Source organism: Semicossyphus pulcher, unplaced genomic scaffold (assembly GCF_022749685.1).
Source record: "Semicossyphus pulcher isolate SPU_LCO1_2020_fin unplaced genomic scaffold, fSemPul1.0.p SCAF_19, whole genome shotgun sequence".
In the NCBI taxonomy this organism is placed as follows: Eukaryota; Metazoa; Chordata; class Actinopteri; order Labriformes; family Labridae; genus Semicossyphus; species Semicossyphus pulcher.
Window position 1 is genome coordinate 4,787,660 of NW_027211692.1, and position 19,626 is coordinate 4,807,285.

A 19,626-nucleotide genomic window follows, 5' to 3' on the forward strand; every position below is an offset into this window, starting at 1 on the left:
AATAAAGTTTAATCCTTTAATTCAAGAAGCTGCATTTTCACTAGTTTTGCTTGAAATATTACTGAAGGATCAATTGATTATAAAAAAAAGTTGTTGATTGCAACCGATTAATCGTTTCAACTCTAGAACGAGCACCTTAAAAAACTAATATGACTTCAATAACAAACAGAAATGTCAGACATCTATCTCTAAAAACACAGTGTTGACATATTAATACAAAATATCACCCAGCATATTTGTCTGGTCGTGTTTATGCTAAACTAATGATCTATAAGCTTACTTGTTATATTTAGCTTCTATTTGTTCTCTACCCGGGTCAAATGACTCCGCAGTAGACCCGGGTAATTATCGCCTCGGGTCCGATCGGCATTGACGGGAATACCAAACCCATGTCGACACTAATCTCAGACCCCTTTCCGGCGCAAAGCTATGCTTCGTCGGTAACTTCTGCGACTCCTTGTCATCTCAGCTACAAATTCCCCCCGTCTCCGTCCGAGCAGCGCTCGAACATCGTTCCGAATTTGATAAACAGACTGAATGAGTAATAGATGCAATAAAGACCTAACCACCGTAACATCTTCACTGCTTACTAACCCCGTTTCGGGTGCGTTTGTGACGTCAGACGGTGACGCAGCAGAAAAGAGACAGAAAGGAGTATACTTCACTGGCAATGGGAAAAGAGACAATCAGCATTTATTAGCAGGTCTTCTCAGGTCTGAAAAAACAGCATTAATGTGCTAATTTAAGTGGGAAAGGGGCATTGGTGTGATTCCTGTAGGAAGGCCGGGCCTGAGCCATCACCACACAAACAGATCACCAGCAGCAGATATAACAGATGAGAGGGGGGAGGACATTCAGCGACAGTGACATTTTCCTAGTGACCAAACACCCCCGCCACATCCCACACCCAAAAGGGCAGACAGTAAAACCAGAATAATAAAAGAAAAAAAGGTGTCATGTTCTCAGACTCTGAATCAAAAGGGCAACCCCTCACTGCAATGCAAATGAGCCCCTCTGTCTGTTGAAATGGCCTTTTGTATTCAAGTAGCCCAACACTACTCTGGAATTGCCCTATGAGTCACTGTTCAAAACCCACAGTGTGAAAAAAAACCCTCCCACAGTTTGGGGAAAACAGTGGATTCCAGTCAGTGCCACTTCCCCTCCAAAGACGACGACCTGAAGCTGTGAGATTTACAGTTCCGCGTAAACTGTGTGTTCCTCTTTAAAGAGAGACGTCACTCACTTCAGTCTCTTCTCTTGAAAGTGGAAACTAAAAAGGGAAATGTGCATCTGTGTTCAAGTTTCAACATGTTAATATGCAAGAGAAAGGACCAAACCTAATTAAGGAAACCATGAGATCAATTTGTAGGACCGTGCGTGGGTGGAGTCTGAGGTGACAGAGAGCTGCTCCTCAGAAAGCTGAACATTATGTTTCTGTTCTGTAACAGTCACCTCAGCGAGGCTCATTAACCTCCCATCAATCACAGCCAGGACTGGATATGAGAGGGAAGTCGGCTGTTCCCCCTGTCCTGAACTGCCCCATAGGAGCGGAAAAACACTGTCACCTCACACCCAACCACGGGAGACAATAGCACGGCCATGACACGCCGGGTACCGACCCAGGTTCAGGCGCTAAGCCTATTTGTAATCCTTTCCGCTTAACCTGTGCTTGATTGAACATGCCTTTGTTAATGAGAGTTTGTGGAGCTGCTCCGAGGTGCGAAACACTGGGAATACCACTGACGCAACCATGTCCTATATTTCTTTTCATGTGTCAGGCTGAGAAGAATTATTCAGAGGAGGGAAACGAGTTGATTGAGCTGGGAGAGTTCAAAGTGATGAAGGATCTGAGGGAGACTCAATAAGGAAATTTCTACCTGTGGTCTGCTTTTAGATTAGCCTGCTGACTTATCAGCAACTCGTTTTGAGTTTGGAATAATTTGTTTTAACTGTACTGCTCTCAAATGCAATCACATGCTTATAGGCTGTATCTAAAGCCGCTTTCCCACTGGTCAAAAAACCCGCTAACACCCGGCTTTTTTCCTTTGTGGGAAAAGCTACAATCTGCATTCAGACCCGGGTCAAACAACTCTGCAGTAGACCCGGGTAATTATCGCCTCAGCTCCGATCGGCATTGATGGGAACACAAAACCCGTGTCATCACACTAATCTCCGCCCCCTTTCCGTCGCGATGTGATGCTCTGTGGTTAATGTCTGCGACTCCTCGTCATCTCAGCTACAAATTCCGCCCGCCTCCGTCCGAGCAGCGCTCGAACATCGTTCCAAATTTGTCGCCGCCGAGTTTGATACACAGACTGAATGAGTAATAGATGCAATAAAGACCTAACCACTGTAACATCTTCACTGTTTACAAACTCCGGTGAGTTTGTGACGTCAGACGGTGACGCAGCAGAAAAGAGACCGACAGGAGGATACTACATTGGTATGGGTAACAGAGACAATCTGCAACTTTAAGTGCCGGGTCCCGTGTGCTAAATTTAGGTGGGAAAGGGGTATAAGTCCCTGAGCAGGTCGCCTTGAAGACTAAAGGGGACCTGCTGTTATGTTTTTGCAAATACTACACCTAATAACCAAAATCCCAATAATTAAAAGAAGCAAAACAAATATCAGAACACGCTGGGGAGCTTCTAAAAGCAGGAAGAATCATCACCTGTTCCTGTTAGCAGACTTTGATGATGTGAGCTAAAGCTTTAACTACTTGGAGTAGGTGATGGAGTTAATATAATGAAAAAACGGAGCGCAGGTTGTATATTAACTATTATGTTTTGTGGCAATCATTTACTGGTGTTAATACTCGACATGCTTCATCTCAAATAACAACCTCTCTAACAGTTTCCAAGGAAATCAATGATTGAGCTGCCACTTGATCTCGCTGAGCGCGAGCCTAACGTCGCCACGCTCACTGGAGGGAGATGAACAGAAGCGAGACGTGTTCGCAATTAAGCTCGGGATAGAAGATGCGTAGCAGCTTGCTGGTTGCAGGGGAACAGTTGTGGTGATTGAGTGGCACAGGTCTGCCTGTGTGTCGGGGGGAGATAACATGGCCTCTCTCCAGCTTACAGCCAACAGACGTGAATGACGACTTGTTCAAATGGCCCATCACTATGGAAACCTTCTACAAAAGCATCCCAGCTATTCACACAGAGGAACATTGAGGCTGCAGAAGAAAGAAAGGAAAGAGAGAGGGAGAGAAAGAGGGAAAAGGCGAGGGGAAATAGAGAGAAACAGATAGAAGAAGTGGAGCAGGGAGGAGCGAGGGGAGAAGAAAGCAGGGAGATAGATAATCAGAAGCTCGCAGCGACAGAGCGGGAGGACAGGAAGGAGAGAAAGGAAAATAAGAGGAGGTGGGGGGTTGGAGAACGAGAAAAATAATGGAGAAAGAGGGAATGAGGCCAGAGTTGTGAGAGACTGGCATATGAAACAGAGTGGCAGAGAGGGACAAGAGATGGGAGGCTCAGTGATGAAGGCTGTGTGTATGGCACAGAGGACGATCCTCACAACAACAGCTGCTCTGCCCTGTTTGCTGCATTCAGTGTCCTTGTGTGCAAACACCAAAATGACCCTCAGCTCCATAGGTTTGCTCATGTCTCCCCTGACACACACACATAGCAGACATACAGCACACAAAGCTATGTCTGTGCTCAGTGTCCTCCTGAACAAAAAAACTGTGCCCATTGCCATGGCAGTGTGCATCAGCGTGTTCAGCAATGTCGCTCCCTGTGACGAGCGGACACTGCAGCTACTGTCGCTGGATTCTTTTAAAATATTTACAAGACAGTAAGTCACAGCTTGAGCTCTGAGAGGCATCATGATCAGGACAAACAAAACAACCACTGGTGGGGTTTTTAGGATGAGTTACAGCAGCTTGGTGCCTTATAAAACATTCTGGGTGAGTCTTTGAAAGTCATTGTGCAACCATAGCGTGGAAACTTCTCGTACTATTTGATGAGCCCGTTAAGAGGTGAAGGATTGGGGCAAGTACGGGCGTAATGAAAGGTGCGGTTCAATGCAAGTGCAATATACAGTATATTTCTAATTCAATGAATAAAAAACATTTTGCTGAAACTGGATCCCAGTCTGCACAGAGCTAAATTCAACGTCTAAATTAACATGTCTTTGTTAAGATGGAGATCTAATGTTTGATCTTAGTTGGACATACCGACTTCATAGTGCTTTGCCGGCTTCAAATATGGTAAACGCTGCAATTCTGTTACATTAAACTATTCTAAACTACATGTAGAGGCAATGTGAATGGAAACAATTGCATGAACACAGAGGAACAGTTGTAGATCTGCCCTACACATACATGATGATGTGAGCTTTGTCCGTCTGGTTGAAAATAAGTGAAACTGGATGTCCTGGTAACTCAAGCGGATGCCATTAGCGGGGCAATGTGTGCAAAACGACCTCAGCTATGAGACAGAATTCAAATTAATTGCATCTCTATGCAGCCTGATTTTGAAAGTTAGAGAAAACATAATTGCTCCAACCTTTAACAAACTTGCATCACACTGATTATTCCACAAAGCCTGCTATAGAGCCAGTTTTAATTGGAATTTGGGCTATTTTTCAACCCCACAGAAAACAGCCATGTTGAGAAAATCATCCTTCAAACTATGTTAAATGCTCTAACTAGACGGTGATTTGTTAGGCCGTTACATTTTCAAGTGCAGCAGCGAGAGGGTGGCACAAGATAAAGAGCTCAGCTCTACTTTATGTCCGTGTCAGGCATCTGAAGCACATGTTAACAAAGACAAAAATAGGTGATTCATGCTTGCTCTTGAACGTCCCGGTTTAAGTTCCACTTGTCCAGAGCAAGCATTTCAGAACAACTTGTACTTTTCGCAAGCTATAGTCAGAGTTTATTTGTGAGTCAATCTCACCCCGCTACACAAAGCTTCCAGACATTTCTGTATGCAGCACTGTCAGCAGCAGGGGTCCTGTAAGGGCCTTCACAGTCACTCCACATTTTCAGTCAAGGCAGGAAAATCCATCTCTCCAAGAAGAACCTCATGTCACCCTCTCACTGCTCAATCATTTCCTCTCTGTCCTATCTCTCTCCCTCGCTCGCTATAAATTGCTCTCTTACAGAAGAAGCCTTGGAAATCTTTCCTTAAGAGAGCATTTTCTCTTTCTTTCCCCTGCACTTCTTTCTTGGAGAATCGCTGAATCATAACGAGAGTACAGTTGAGGAACTGTCACTCTCACCCCTGTGCTCCTTCCTGTAGGCAACTTGTAATCATTGTGATACTGTAATTATTTTATGTGTTCATTTTAAGAGGCTGTGGACAGAAGTGTCAAATAAAAGCCTGCCCTGTAAATGTTAATGTAGGCCAAGAGAAGAGGAAAACACTGCTAATTAGAGCACTGCACTTATATTTTTCCTTCGTGCGGTTTCACTGGGGAGAAGGTGTGTCTGGGCTATTTATACGCGGCTCCAGTCGGAGGGCCAGTGGGGTCTTGTCTTCCAGGCCTGCCCTCGCAACACTGCTCGCTCAGAGAGACATTAAGACTGGAAAACATGCGCACAAGGCTACCCCCTTTTTTTTTTGGTGAAGTGGTATCATCCTAATTAGAACCATATTGCATCTTAAGAGGTTTTGTAAATGAGAGCTCAGAGGGGATTTTTTAAGCAAAGCAGGTCTAAAAGGTAGTACTCTCTATTCTCTTTAATGAAACCTGTCAGAAGGCTGATTAAAAAAGGTAATAACCGGCTCATGTGGCATTCACTGCTTTTCAGTGTTAAATTATGGATTCAAAGTGATTCTGATGTGTAATAGTATGCTGTCAGCGCAGGTTCACACTGCATCAGGATTTTATTGTTCTCGCAGTGCGAGAGCCGGGTAAAATCTATGCAGTTACGCAACTTGTTTTTGTCCAAGAACTATTAATGCAAATCGTGTTTTTATTACATAATTTTAAAGAGTTTATAATGTGCAGCACATCAACTGGTGTATAACCATTATTTGGGGATTTGCCATTTTGTCAGCGTTACATAAAACTTGAGTTGCGAGTGTGCTACTGCGGTGATAGTAGCTACTTCTTCACCTGCCCGCCCTGGGAGCAAAAAACAGCCTGTTACACAAAGTGAGAGGTTTCGAATAGGGGTGTGTTGATTTACGTATCTGGAGGACATGAAAGAGGAATCAAGAAGTCCAGTTTAAGTAATAGATGCATGCGTTTAAAGGTTATTCAGACAACAACAAGCAGCTTATAATACACTTAGACAGCTCTGTAAAAGTTATCACAGCAGCCGTTATTTTATCTTCTGTTGTTACGACCAGAAGAAAAACGTGTCATTCCAGTTCAGTGTTCTAATTCTTTTGTAGGGCGACCCTGCAGCCCTCTCTGTCGGCACCACTACTGAAAAGACAAATATCACTAATTCACTAAGGGGCTGCATTTTTTCAACCTACTGTTCTAAGTGCAGGTCACTTAAATTTGTTAGAATAAAGGACCAAGGCAGAGGAACAGCTACTGGGAGCGATGGAGCCCAGCTGATGACTGAGAAAAGTTCAACTGTGTTGACTTGTTAACAAATCAGCCTCCTGGGTCACTGAGTCTTACAGAAACAGAGGAGTTGACTTTATGGCTCTGGTTGTCCTCGTCTGGCATGAACTCTGAATGTTAGATTAGTCAGTGATGGTATTTGTTGTTGACGACACAGAGAACTGTGGGGCGTTAATATGTGAGGTTTTCACAGAGCGACACACTAAGGAAGCCATTAACGCATGCACAGTGCAGCTCAGATATTCATCATGTTGGTCCTTGTGACCAAAGGGCTGCCAGCCATGGGGGGAAAAAAGTCTGATGGCGCGGAGAGCTAAGCCACTCTCTGACATCACAGGGCAAAGGTCCTCATTCCTCCCTCCCTCGCTTCACACAGTTTCCCCTCTGACACATGTTCTCTGACACCTAGCATTGTCATACTGTGTGGTCTGTCTCAGCTGTTCTGCGTGGCCTCAGACAGACACAGAGCTGCTCTTTTGACGCCTGCTTGGACACGCGCTGAGCGTCTGATGAGCGCCGACATCAGGATGCCCCCTGCATCTTCCGTTTCATTTTTCTTTCCTTCTGAGGGCAGGGGGCTGCCAGTGAAGCGAGGCGACCGGGGCAGAGGAGGAGCAGGAGGGGACCAAAGAGCCATTTCCCCCACGGCCCCTCTTGACACAGATTTCACGCTGCACGCATCTCCCTGGAACATTATTCCTCCACATCCGGCTCTCCGGCCCGATCAGACACCGCCTTGAGGGTCATCTACAGCCATCATAATATTGCATTTGGGTTTCCCTGCCTACCTGCTTAGATTAGATACAGAGCAGATTGGTTCCTCGCCGGCTGAGGAGCAGGAGGCAGAGAGGACAGGGGATGAAGGGCAGGAGGAAGCAAGAGAGCAAATTTGTTTCGATTGCGCTCGGGTTGTACTATTTGTGGTATATGCTGCCGAATTTAGGAGGAGACACGTCAAGGGATGGGGCTTGACTACAGCTTCCTCGTTAGTCCAATCACTGTCAAGAGATGTCGGGAAAGGAAGGAATACAGGAAATAAGATGGTGCAGACGAGCAGGAGAGTGTGACTATTAGCCAATAAAACATGGACTCTGCTATCCATCACTCAACTATCCCGGATATTATACACCTGCTTCTCTCCTGTGTGGGCTTGTACAGAGCGGCAGCCAGTCGTCACAGCTTTAAAAAGAGATGAAAATAACAGGCTCTATAAATTGCTTCTTGATTGCTGCAATTTGACTGAGCGATTTATTAGAGGGGTAATTGAATTTGTGCCAATATCCTCAAATATCTCAAAGACGGCGAAACAAGCCAAAAACCCTGGATCTGAGGCGTGTGCTCACGTTTGCCGAGAGGGTTAGTGTACGCATTAAAGTCAGTCAACAGAGAAATAACTGATAACTGTGTGCTGCGGCGATAAAGAGATAATTACACCGAGGGTTTTACCCAGAGCTTGTTGTTTAGTTGCTAAGCTACGCAGGTGCGCGGCTGCATAAATAAGGCGCTGGAGTGTAAAAACTATTTCTTGCAGGAAGAAGATAATTGCTTTTCATTTTGCGTTAATGACTTGTGGACTGCGATGATTGAGGTCCGTTTTCAGGTTAGTTTGTTGCAGCCTCACAGCTGTACGGTGCGCTGACGATAGCTTTGAGCGTGCCTGCCTCTTGTGCAGAGCTCCTGTCAGTACAATCACCCATTCTTCCCTTCTGCCTACTAAAAGCTCTCTGCATGAGCAACCCCTCCATCTCCCTCCTTTCATCTCTATTCACTTTGAGCACTCTGGACAACTCTTTGTGCAGCCGTCTCCTCGTGCCTCAACTATCTCTATAGAATTCACCTGCCTCGCTCGCTCTTCCTCAGTCTGTCTCTCTCTCTCTCTCGGAGCCATGTGATCTGGCGACCCTCTCAGCCCTCTCTATCCAGGCTTACCATCCACGTGGCCCAGAGCGGATTACATTCTTGACATCACTGTGCCAGATGTTTATGACTGAAATAGACATAACAGCTAACCTGAACACAAAGTCAGACAATGCATTTATCCTTAACTGGACACCTCATTTGCCCTTTCTGTTTGAGCAGGCTGCTCTGTTTTAATAGGAGAGATTGGATTTTGCTTAATGATCTCCCTTGTTTCCTTTGTCTCTCGCGTCTCTCTCTTTAATTGGAATCAGAGCTGCTGTCTTCATTACCTTGTTCAGGAGACTAAATTGGCCAGCTTTCTCTTATATTCACTTCATTGCTTGCGTTTTTCCGTTCTTCCTGCAGCAGCTTCCGCTCCCAGCTCCCTCCAGTGAGCCGCTATGGAGATCAAATAGCCGATAAGCCGCCCACTGTAACATACACATTAGCATGATTAAATTGGCCGTTGCCTGTCCATTTATTAAAAGCCTCTCTGTGCTGGGTGGGAGGTCTATTCAGCCGGTGAGCATAGAGCGGGCGAGAGACGGGCTCTCTCTGAGTGTGATGTGTATCGCTGTCATATGTGTGTCTGAGCCTGACATCACCAAGGCAGAGAAGTTAATGAGGGGTGCAAGGGTATTTCTGACACGGCGCTGCCGTTCTGCGGGGAATTTCAGGTGTTGTGATGGAGAGCGAGTCTGCTGAGAAGCGATAGCTGGGTGGGAAAAGTCTGCGGTGGGCTCGGCTCTGGCAGGGGCTACACAGGAGATTTAGAGCTTAGGCGATTGTTAGACGGAGCTCAGTTTGTTTTGAACTATGGGCCTGTGTTTTCCGCGGGCCTCTTTATGTGGACGCTGACTCTTTCCCTACTTTGTGCTGCACTCTCAGCAGTTTTAAAGAGGAGGATTAGACGCAGGAGCGTGCCTCTCTCTCGTCTGCCTGAGAGCACAGCAGCCTAATCTCTCGCGCTGAGGAGAGGGGATTTGGAAGAAATGACCTATGCTCACTTCACTTTCTCTTGCTTCTCTTCCTCTCATACCCTCCAAGTTGAGTGAAAATACAGTGCCGCATCCTTCCTTCCTTCCGTCACTCCCACTCCGCTTTTTCATTTTCCTGCTCGATGACTCTACGCTCATCAGCATGCAGCACCACGCGGCTGCTCCTGAGGACCAGGCAGGCTGGCAGACAGGCAGGCAGACTTGTCAATAAGAGAACAACAGTAACAGGGCACCGCAGCAAGGCCTCCAGCCCTGTCACTGACGTCTCTCTCAGCTGCCTGGACTCCCTCAGTTAATGAGCACGTAATTGTTGAGCAAGCAAAAGAGAAATTGGGGAAGCAAGGAGGGAAAAGCAGCCATGAGGTGAGAGGTGTAATAGAGAGACAGCAGACAGAGAGGAGAGGGAGGTCTAGAAAACACAAGAACAGAATGTTCTAGTGAAATATTAAGACATAAAATATCCAATTTGTCCTAAAATGTGTGGCGCAGTACAGTCGGAGGAAGAAAACTGTGTCTGAATCAGAGGGACTGTGGGGGGGACGCAGCTCTGTGGGAGCTGACATTGAGAGCAGGCGGGGAAAGGCAGTTTCAAGGACAACGTGGAAATATCACATTCAGCTGCGAAAAGACAGCCGTGAGTTGTGGCGAGGCCGCGCTGGAGCACGAAGCCAGACGAACAACTGCAGGAGAAAGAACGAGATCAAGGACAAGTGGCGATACTTCGGAAGGATCTGACAACATGAAACAATAGTGGGTGACAGATGTACTGCACGGGAATGCTGAGAGAGAAGAAGAAAGTTTTTGACCTTACTCGTGCTGGCGTGATACCAACGGCTCGACTTTGATGCCAGAATCTAATTTTAACATCTTTGAATTCGATACTAAAAAAAACAGAAGAAAAAAGTGCAAACATCAAGCAGCGTGTGGCCGCATGAGCAGACAGGCAGAGTAAATAGTAATTTATCAGGCAGAAATAGCTAAATGTTCTAAAATGTGAGGAGCTGAATACTCATGAACTAAGAATCTTTCACGGGAACATTTTCATCGTGTCGTTCGAGTCGGCCTTCATCATCACACTTCCCTAATTCGTATGTACTTTAAACCCTGCGGAGGCGACGCTGAAAGGGATTCTTAGCTCTCGGAACAAATTAGAGAAAATATTGACCGTTTAAAAACATTAAACTCACTTTTCATCACCGTCTTACACGGCTATATTACAGCTTCCTTTCAGTCACAGTGACGACACACACCCGACTCTGATTACCACTTGGAAGTAAGTTGTAGAAGGCAGCTGAGTTTGACTCGACTCCCAGCATGCAGTGCCACTCTCCCATGACCACCCGAGCTGATTTGAGATGAGTCTGTGCTCTGATTGCACAGCTCCCTGCTTCTATTCTCCCCTGCAGACACCGAGCAGCCGAGCAGAGACACCAGCCACATGTCGGCATTAGCTTGTGATGCTCCAAGCGTTGCATGGGAGGCCATCTTTAGCAGGAGAAAATGATGGATGTAATGTAGATACGCTTATCATTCATTAAGCCCTGCTCTGCCCTCCCTCAGCCTCTCTTCGGGGAGAGGGTGGGGGGGATTTCAATCTGACTAGTGAAGAGTGTAACGCTTGTGAGACGTGCTGAGGCCCACAGCTAATCAGTCATGTCTCTATGGAGAAGACACAGACTTAACAGCAGGATCATCCGTCCTGCCTGGTTGCTGTACTCCCTTTTTGTCAATAGTCTGACCTTGCTCCGCCACCTCCTGTGTCTTTTACTACAGTATAAAGCCCAAGCAGGACCGCTCTGCAGCATCTTCCTGGTTCTTCTGGAGACATCCCAAAACAAAAGACAGCGACTGTGAGGCAAAACAAAAGCCCGCACCCTCGCGTGACTGGGCAGCAACGTCCGCCTTACAGCTCGTGAGGTAGAAGCAGGCTCCTGAAACCTAAGGACGGTATGAGATGAACACTGAAGAGAGCGGTTGGAGGGTAGGTGGGGAATGGTCGGGGGAAAGGCTCTATAATTAGCTGCAGAAGATCAAATGACTTTTAATGGGTTTGTCTGAAAACAGCAGACTATTTCAGATTTGCGCTGGGAGCTATATTCATATCTCATCAAACTAATGGAATTCTCTCGAGTGCCTGATTGGTTTTTATCTCAGATCGGATGGCTGATAGAGGTGCACCGCTGCAGCGTTCACGAGCTGCTGCAATAAAAGGTCACTCCAATGTAAAATGGAAATGGTTAAATTTACACACGATGATTACTCGTCCTGTAACTCCTGGTGTGACAGCGTGCAGAATGCACGGTGTGATGCACACGTCCTTGTTGCTATAGGAGTCATTTCCCACGAATGGCCTTATAATAACTTCTCGTGACAGATAATGGAAACCTCTACTGGTCATTAGTTAGAGAATTAATAAGAAGGATACTACAAGGATAATACCAGGGTCATAGCTCATCCACTGCCTGACCGGGGTGGAGGGAGGTCTGCTGCAGAATGCTAAACATGCTGCCGACAATTAAGCCGTGAGCATGCAGTAACGCACACGCAGATACACACACACACACCCTGCAGTGCGGAAACAATTAGTTGCATAATTGATTAATGATTTGTTGGTTCCTTCTTCTTTTTTTCCCTGTCATCGTTGACTGGGTCTCTTTGTGTTTTGGGCTGCTGATTGGACAAAAGCCACAAGACGAAGTCATCTTCGGCTCCCTGTCCTGTATTAATCCTCCTCCTGGAAGTTTATTGTCTCTGCATAATAAAACTGAATCGCTGAAAACTTGTGTGCTGATGCAGGGGAAATAAGGGGAGATACAGACGGAGACAGAGAGGGGGGTTTCTGCAGCACATGCGCTCACTGAAATTATTGTCACATCCTGTTTGTGTGTCCATGATAGTCCTTTATTTCCCAGGGTTTCCGGCTAGAATTGAAGCTGCATTCATTTCCAGCCCTCCGTCCTCTGGGCTTTTCTATTTTAGACGGAGGAAATGATGTCCGAGAAGTCCAGCCAGGCTCTAACTCACAGTTATGTTTTTCCTTCTCCTTAAATTATACGATACACAAACCTTCTTTTTATTGCTTCTTAGAGAGGGAGGGGATCTGCAGACTTTAGCTCCTCACCGCGCATGAACACCTCTCATTGAATTAATTACAGCTCATGAAGGAAGGAGCTTATAGATAATTAGGGGGAAAAACTCAAAGGAAATATCTCTTTTCTGTAAGGGGGAAAATATTCTGCCTCAGAAGCTTACGGTAGACTACCAGCTTCTCCCTTTCCCCCCCGCCCCTGCTTTGAAGGTGAAATCTCCCCCTTGTCCTGTCTGTGTCCCTGGTGGACCATCCTACAGAGCTGCTGTTTGTCCTTGGCCACCTTCTCCTTGAGAAAGTGCTGTATCAGACAGGCTGCTAACAGGGCCGTCACAGAGCTGCAGCACCAGCGGCGGCAGCAGCAGAGGACTCTCTCTGGGGGTATACGGTTACACTGCACTGCCTCTATCTCTTACCGTTCTGACATTTTCATTTCCCCCACTCTCCCGAGGAAAAGAGGATAAACTAAGAGGCAGGATGGACTCCATGCCACCGCTGGTTTCAGCCTGGATGATACCATTTGCACTGAAGTCAGGGGGTGAAAACAGGAGGAAGCCCGGGAAGCAGGAAGACGGACAGGGAGGGAGCTGGAACTAACACGCTCTGTTTTCCCTGGCCGAGGATGAAGTACTTTTCAGTGTTGCTCTGCAAAACAGAAACATAAAGCAGCAAAAGCAGCCTGCCAGTCATGCAGTAAGCTAATCGAGGCAAGAGCACCATCTCTTCCCCCAGCTTCAGTTTTTACTCCTGGGTATACAGATAAGTAAAGGGAAGAGCCCGATCAAACAGGACTTCTCGTGGCTCTCAAATCTCCACAAAACAACAAAAAAGCAGACGCCGCGGCTGTGACAGTCCTCAAAAACATCCTAAAGCATGCTGAATGTGACACCAAAAGACATCAAAAATGGCCTCCCGGTGGAGACAAGACGCACAAAGAGCCGCAAATATACACGAAATAAACAAACAGACAGCCCCGCCCACGCACACGAGGCGAGCTCTCACACATGCAGAAACAAATCAAGTGCTAAGAAAAGACATCAATTATAACTAAAGTTTGGAAAACTGGGTCTGATTCAAATGCCATCGTTCGACAAGAGAGACTAAAGTCAGTTGGAAATTACTTCAAACGTGTAAAAAACAGAAAAACTGCCCGTGAGTAATTTATGCTCTTACATTTACTGGTGAGCGAGCGAACAGCAGGAAACAACGCCTCGCAAACAGTTAAACTTGCTCTTTGATTCTCAGCCGTCTGCCTCTTTTCTATTCCACTTTATACTGAAAGAAAAGGGCATATAAATCAGTGCACGGGCTTTGTCTGAGCCTGCGTATGACTCACTGATCCTACAAAATAAGAGCCACACACCTGAATAAGAAACGGGAGGGGACAGCAGACATTCAGACGTCGCATTGAGGGACTGAGGAAGAGACAGGGGGGTTGCATAGGCAGATATACAAGTGCACTATAACTCATAGATAGCACACCAGATATTTTATTCATAGGAAGAAAAACCAAGCAGCAAGAGTGACTCACTGAGCCACAGGGACACACACACAGGCTGGGTAGGGGGGTGACAGGGTTTAACCCACCTACATTGACTGCCTCTTCATTCTCAAACAGAAAACACATTAAAAAATAAAGTCTGAAATGGCAGGGCTCCTTTCAGAGGGATTAAAGGGAATGCTTTTGTCTACAGAACTTGCCAGAGAGGAGAGTCACTCTATCACAGGAAGAGAGCCGCTCACAGCAACAATGCAGCGAGCCGTTTGCTCTTCAGGCTATGCATTCCTGAGCACTCTGGCATATAAACCGACAAAAGGAATTCTCATGCAGCCGAGCTGAGCCGGGCTATTGTCGAAAAACACACACAGACTCAGGTGAAGTGGTGTTCACGTCGGCTGCGTACACACGAGGAGGATTGTGGAGGCTGTGCAGATTGGCCCACATATGGCGGGAGGCAACTTAAGCGGTGTGCAGTCATCAGTGTGCCGATCTGAACCCGCTCACACCGCGCCAAGTCCCCGCTGCCCGGGATCTCTCGCCGAGAAAAAACTGACTAAATATGTGATGAGCTGAGCTGTAAGAGGATTCAGGCGTACAAACCGCACACACACACACACACATTTCAAAAGGTATACACAGGCAGACAAACACGCATTTCCAGATGCAACAAAAAAAAGGAGCAACTCCGCTCGCTTGGGATAATTAGAGCGCACGCAGAGCCTGAGAGACAAAGCCTGGCATCGTGAGAACAAGGCCTGTCTGATGAGGCCTCTCTATTTAAATCCCCAGGATGAGCTGAGAGTGTGTCTGTCGATGGAATCACTCCAGGAGACGTGCACGGGCTTGGAGGAAAGAAACAGCCAAGGCAATGAAAAGAAGACGGAGAGACAGACAGAGGCATTAAAAAGTGGAGATGAACTGAGAGGCAGGAAGGTATGTTTGAGGAAATGAAAGGACAGAGAAGAAGAGCTCGGATTCAATCAGACATCCCTTCCTACTGTTAGTCATAGAGCACAGATCAGACGAACAGCGCTGAAATTACACACAGGTGACTCACTGTGTTCTGTGCCACTTTGAAGTTAGTTTGCCTCTGCGGGGTTTGGAAATGAGGGTTTGACGGAGTGAGTGGGTGGCTGGGGAGTGAACAGAGTGAGCGTCAGTGTATGAGTGTGTGTATGAGCAGACAGAGAGGGGCTGGGCTCTGGGATTAGTACCTTTCCTTTGCACATCTATAAGCACCGAGTGTTTCTTGTCACTAAGAGGATTCGCAGGGATACCGGGATGTCCCAACAATTGAAAGCAAGGTTTAGGCGCTAATCTTTGAATTCAAGGGCGCGTGAGGCTGATTCTCAGCTGATGGAGCACATGCTGATGCCGTCAACTTGATTGACACGGCAGAGCGTGGAGGTCAAAAAGGCAATCTTCACAGCTTAGAGAAGAGAGAAGAAGCAGCCTACAGAAGGCTTTAGCTGTGCTCCACCTCCCACCGCGATGTACCCAGAGATCTTTATCAGATGCGAGTGCTTCTGATTGTTGTTTGGGGTTTTTTTCAGGCATGAAAACACCTCCAACAGTCTGCCTTTGCCCTCGCCCCTGCTCCGTATCTTGATCACCTCTGTATGCTTACGACACCCTGGGTTGTCCCGGCTATTCAGGGGCACACAAAGGGCCCTCATAGAGAATCATTCAGCCCTGCTAACTGACGGCTCCATAGCACCCGCCCCGACAATCACAGCCAACTGGGGCCATTCAATCACATGCAATTGTTCATTATCTGCCTATATCCAGAGCAGACACACACGTGGAAGCCCACAGAAGCTCACAGCAATATCAATGCTTGCCTATAAGCGCACGCAGCCAAGCATGCACAGAGACTTGGGATGATAAAGCAAAAAAAAAAAAGATGCTGCAAGAGGGCTGCAACCAGAGAGCAATAAGCACTTTCTTCTCCTCCTCGGGTACACGCAGGCCGATCCTACACTTCTGCACTTGCTCGTATTGGATCTGCTTGTGCATTCCTCTGAGCCGCTCTGACTAGTACATGTTTGCAAACACAGCCTATAAAGTCACTCCACCAGCATGAGTTCACACTTTAAGTTTCTTCCACTCAAGCTGAATGTCATCTTAAATTGAGATATTTTCTCAAATATACAAACACTGAGAAAAACACAGCAGAATTGTAGGATTTTATGACAGCCGCAGAAATCTGACGCTGTGTTGCGTAACACTCAGTCATTTCTTCACTGTGTGTCACGGCTGTGATAATCGCCGCTTGCTTAAGAGAATAAAATGTACCCGATGCATTAACGGCTCCAGATATTTTGTATTCCATTAATCCAGTGGGAGCTTTATCAGCACATGCCTCAGTGTGATGCAACTTTATGGGTAAACCAGCTATGTAGTTCTAGTCAGCGCAGTATTTACAAATGAGCTCCAGAAAGGAGTCAGCTGCTCATCCTGGATTTTCAACAAGCGAGGGAATTTGAAATACAACCCCAGCTTGTGAAAGATATCAAATTTAAGGTGAGAAAAAACGAGAAATCACAAGAGGAAAAGGCCTGAAACCACTGCAGAGTATAAAACCTGCGACACAAAGATGCTCTGATGAGAGGAGGGGAACACAGCTGAGGAAACAAAAGCACACAATCTGGCACTCTCACAGGTATCTGACAAAACAAAAGCGTTTACACAGCTGAAGTGGCGGCTAATCCCAGAAATGCTTAAAAAGAAGGAAGCAAGAGGGCCGCTCCGATCCAGTGACACCTCCACAATCAGTACGCACAAAGAGATGAGGAACAAAGGCAGGAGAGAGGTGGGCGAGAGGGAATAAACCATCCCTGACGGACAGCGAGTGCGTCTCTGAGGAGCTCTCACCGGCTCGTAAATTCAAGCTCAAGGTCCAGAGGAGTGAGTGCAGTCAGCTGTGTGTCCACGGGCCCGTCAGCAGGCCCGGGCTGCACACACCGGCAGCTGCACCGACAAACAACAGCAGCAGCATCTGTTGGTGTTTGGCTGACACTGATCAAACAACTGAGGATGATACGGGGAAGGGAAACATGGCTCTGACTTTATGTAAAGACAAAACCTGATAACCATAACACCTTAGGTCTTAGTCGTGTCTTTAGGGTGTTTGTTCTCTTCGTCTTCTGTTCATACCTGTGTTTAACCCACAGGTGTATATTCAGCTGTTTGTTTATGACCACTTCAGTACAAAGTCTGAAGTTTCCTGTAGACTGCTTGCATTTAGTGGCAGGTGCAATAAAGGGAAATAAATATCCATATTCTGTGTTTGTGATGTTTTACTGCAAATGAAAATGCCACATCAAACAGAGGAAAAAGCCTCGTCCTTCCGCCCGGCCATTGATTAAACCACAGGAGTCCTCAGCATGCGTCTCACAGTCAAGGCGCACAGCAGACACCATAAATTTCTCAATTTAATCTGGGTGACTGATCAGGAAAATGTATCGATTCCATCCATTAATCATCTCAGGAGAGTCTGTACAGTATCGATCAGCACGTCCGTGCGGTTAGGAGGGTTGACTGAGGAGGCAATCATTGCAGAGGGGACGGCTCTTTGTAGGGAGCGAGCAGCTGCATAGATTTTGTTGGGGACATAATAACCATTATTTCCCCCCCAACACAATGCCAGATAATACTGCCTCAAAATGGCCGAGGTCTTTGTCGCTAATGCAGGAGAAAGAGGGACACATTCCCTGATAACCAGAGCCAGGAGGAGACGTCTTGTTAAAGTGTTTTGTCATGGTTGCTCCAACAGTGAGCAGGAGCACTTGTGTTTATCCTCTGAGGGGGGGGCAGGTGGGGGGCTGTTTGCTCTGAAAATGGATGCATTGTTATCCGATGACACACGTCTGACACTGCAGGCTTCAGTGTCCAGGGACAATAACCTGTGAGCCAGCAGGAAACAGGACAGCAGGCAGGTAGGGAGGGTCTGCACGTGTGAGCGTTGGTGAGTGGGTGTGTTTGCACAGGAGGACCTACATTTGGATCCAACAATGGACTCCTGTGCTTTATATTGGTGGACTAATTTGTAATCAAACTACAAATCAGTCAAAACAAGAGACTAGAGACAGTGTTGAGTAAGAACAGAGGCCGGCCTGCACCACAGCTCTGCTGGGAGAGGAGCCATCCTGTTCAGACAGGAGGCTAGAGTTTGGATAAAGGATTTCCTACCTCTCTGTTTAAACACAACATAAACACACATGATGGACACAACTGTTGCAGGCAGTATACTGTGTGTGTGATCCAGTGCAGGAGTCCTGTGTGTCCCCAAAGGCCTGACAAAGCGACAGCTGTCTTTCATTTGATGTCTGCAGCAAACCCCGCTGTAAATCTTGTTTCGGCACCTTCCGGCCGCACATTGTTCAACTCACAGCAACAAACCAGAGCTCAGATACGACCTGGAATTAAACTCATTAATATTACACTACATCTGATCTTATATCAGCCAACACGCACACGTTTAAACCCTTTAAAACTATGTAAAACAACTATTATATAAATACACTAGTAACTCAATCTGTTCCGTTACTTGTGTGTGAGAATATTGTCTGGTGGAAGTCAACGCCTAAAACAAATCTACAGTTACATCGAGATAAAATTAGGATGTCAGCAGAGCTTAGCCATAAATGCCTCATGTGCGTAGAGGACAAAATACAGGCCGAAAAGATTTGCTTTTACATGAGCAGACCACTCTGTTGTTTTGATCCCAGACAGATTAATCAGGCGCAGAATAAAGAGAGAACATTTCAGGTTACATACCTCGATGTAGCCGGCCAGCGCTGGAACCACAATGCCCAAAATAAGGACAGATATCGCTGGGACTGAACCCATCTTCTTCGGTTCTGCTGCTGTAAATAACTTGTATCCTGAGAGCTGTGTGTGTGTGTCTGTGAAGTGACGTCCGCGGGAATAAAGAGCAAACCAAAGTCCTGGGAATAATCTGGGAATGTGTCCGGAGAGCGGCACGAGTCGCGCTCCGCTTGTTTTGTTACCCGAGCTCGACAGAAAATGTTGGAGGGAGTCTGTGTGTCGGTCTCCTCTGGAAATGTGGACGGTGTGTGTGTGTGTGTGGCTGCTCCCCCTGTGCTGCCTCCTCCCTCCCTCTGCCTCATCTAATCCCACCAGAGTAGAGCGCACTGCGCCACCTGGCGACAGGCTGCAGGAACATCCACCACAAAACACAACTCACACTGGATTATTTGGTTAAAGCTCCTGGGTACATAAATACTTCACAGTGCACTTAAGTATAAGAACCAGCGACTTATTTACGAGTATTTCTGTTCTTTATTCTCAACTCCATATTCTAGAGGTAAACATTGTGCTTTTAACATTTATTTTGTGGACACTATGCAAGTTACATGTTTAAAGTTTTAACATAATCAGTTTATAAAATATGATTAATTTATTAAAGTACCAAACAGTTTATAAAGTGGTTATAATTAATTAATCATCAGTCTGTTTCAACATCTGAATGCTGGTTAAACATGAATAATAATAATAAAAGAATACCATTAAATAATAATAATTCAGTACTTTTATTCAACACTCTTTTTAGGGCCTAAGTGTATTTGGTGAAAGAAGTACATGTT

At 46.4% G+C, this 19,626-nt stretch overlaps 1 protein-coding gene across 5 annotated transcripts in view; it reads right to left on the reverse strand.

Moving 5' to 3' along the window:
- Window positions 1-19,097, reverse strand: part of aplp2 (amyloid beta (A4) precursor-like protein 2) — a 51,588-nt gene extending 32,491 nt beyond the window's left edge. For 3 of the 5 annotated variants that reach the window (XM_069669117.1, XM_069669118.1, XM_069669116.1), the window contains exon 1: window positions 18,797-19,096. In XM_069669117.1, coding sequence (XP_069525218.1) covers window positions 18,797-18,868 — 72 coding nt within the window. In that variant the 5' untranslated portion in view covers window positions 18,869-19,096. Of the gene's footprint in view, window positions 1-18,796 lie in introns of all 5 variants that reach the window. The other 2 variants (XM_069669121.1, XM_069669119.1) reach the window with 1 other exon arrangement.
- Between the last annotated feature and the right edge of the window lie 529 nt (window positions 19,098-19,626).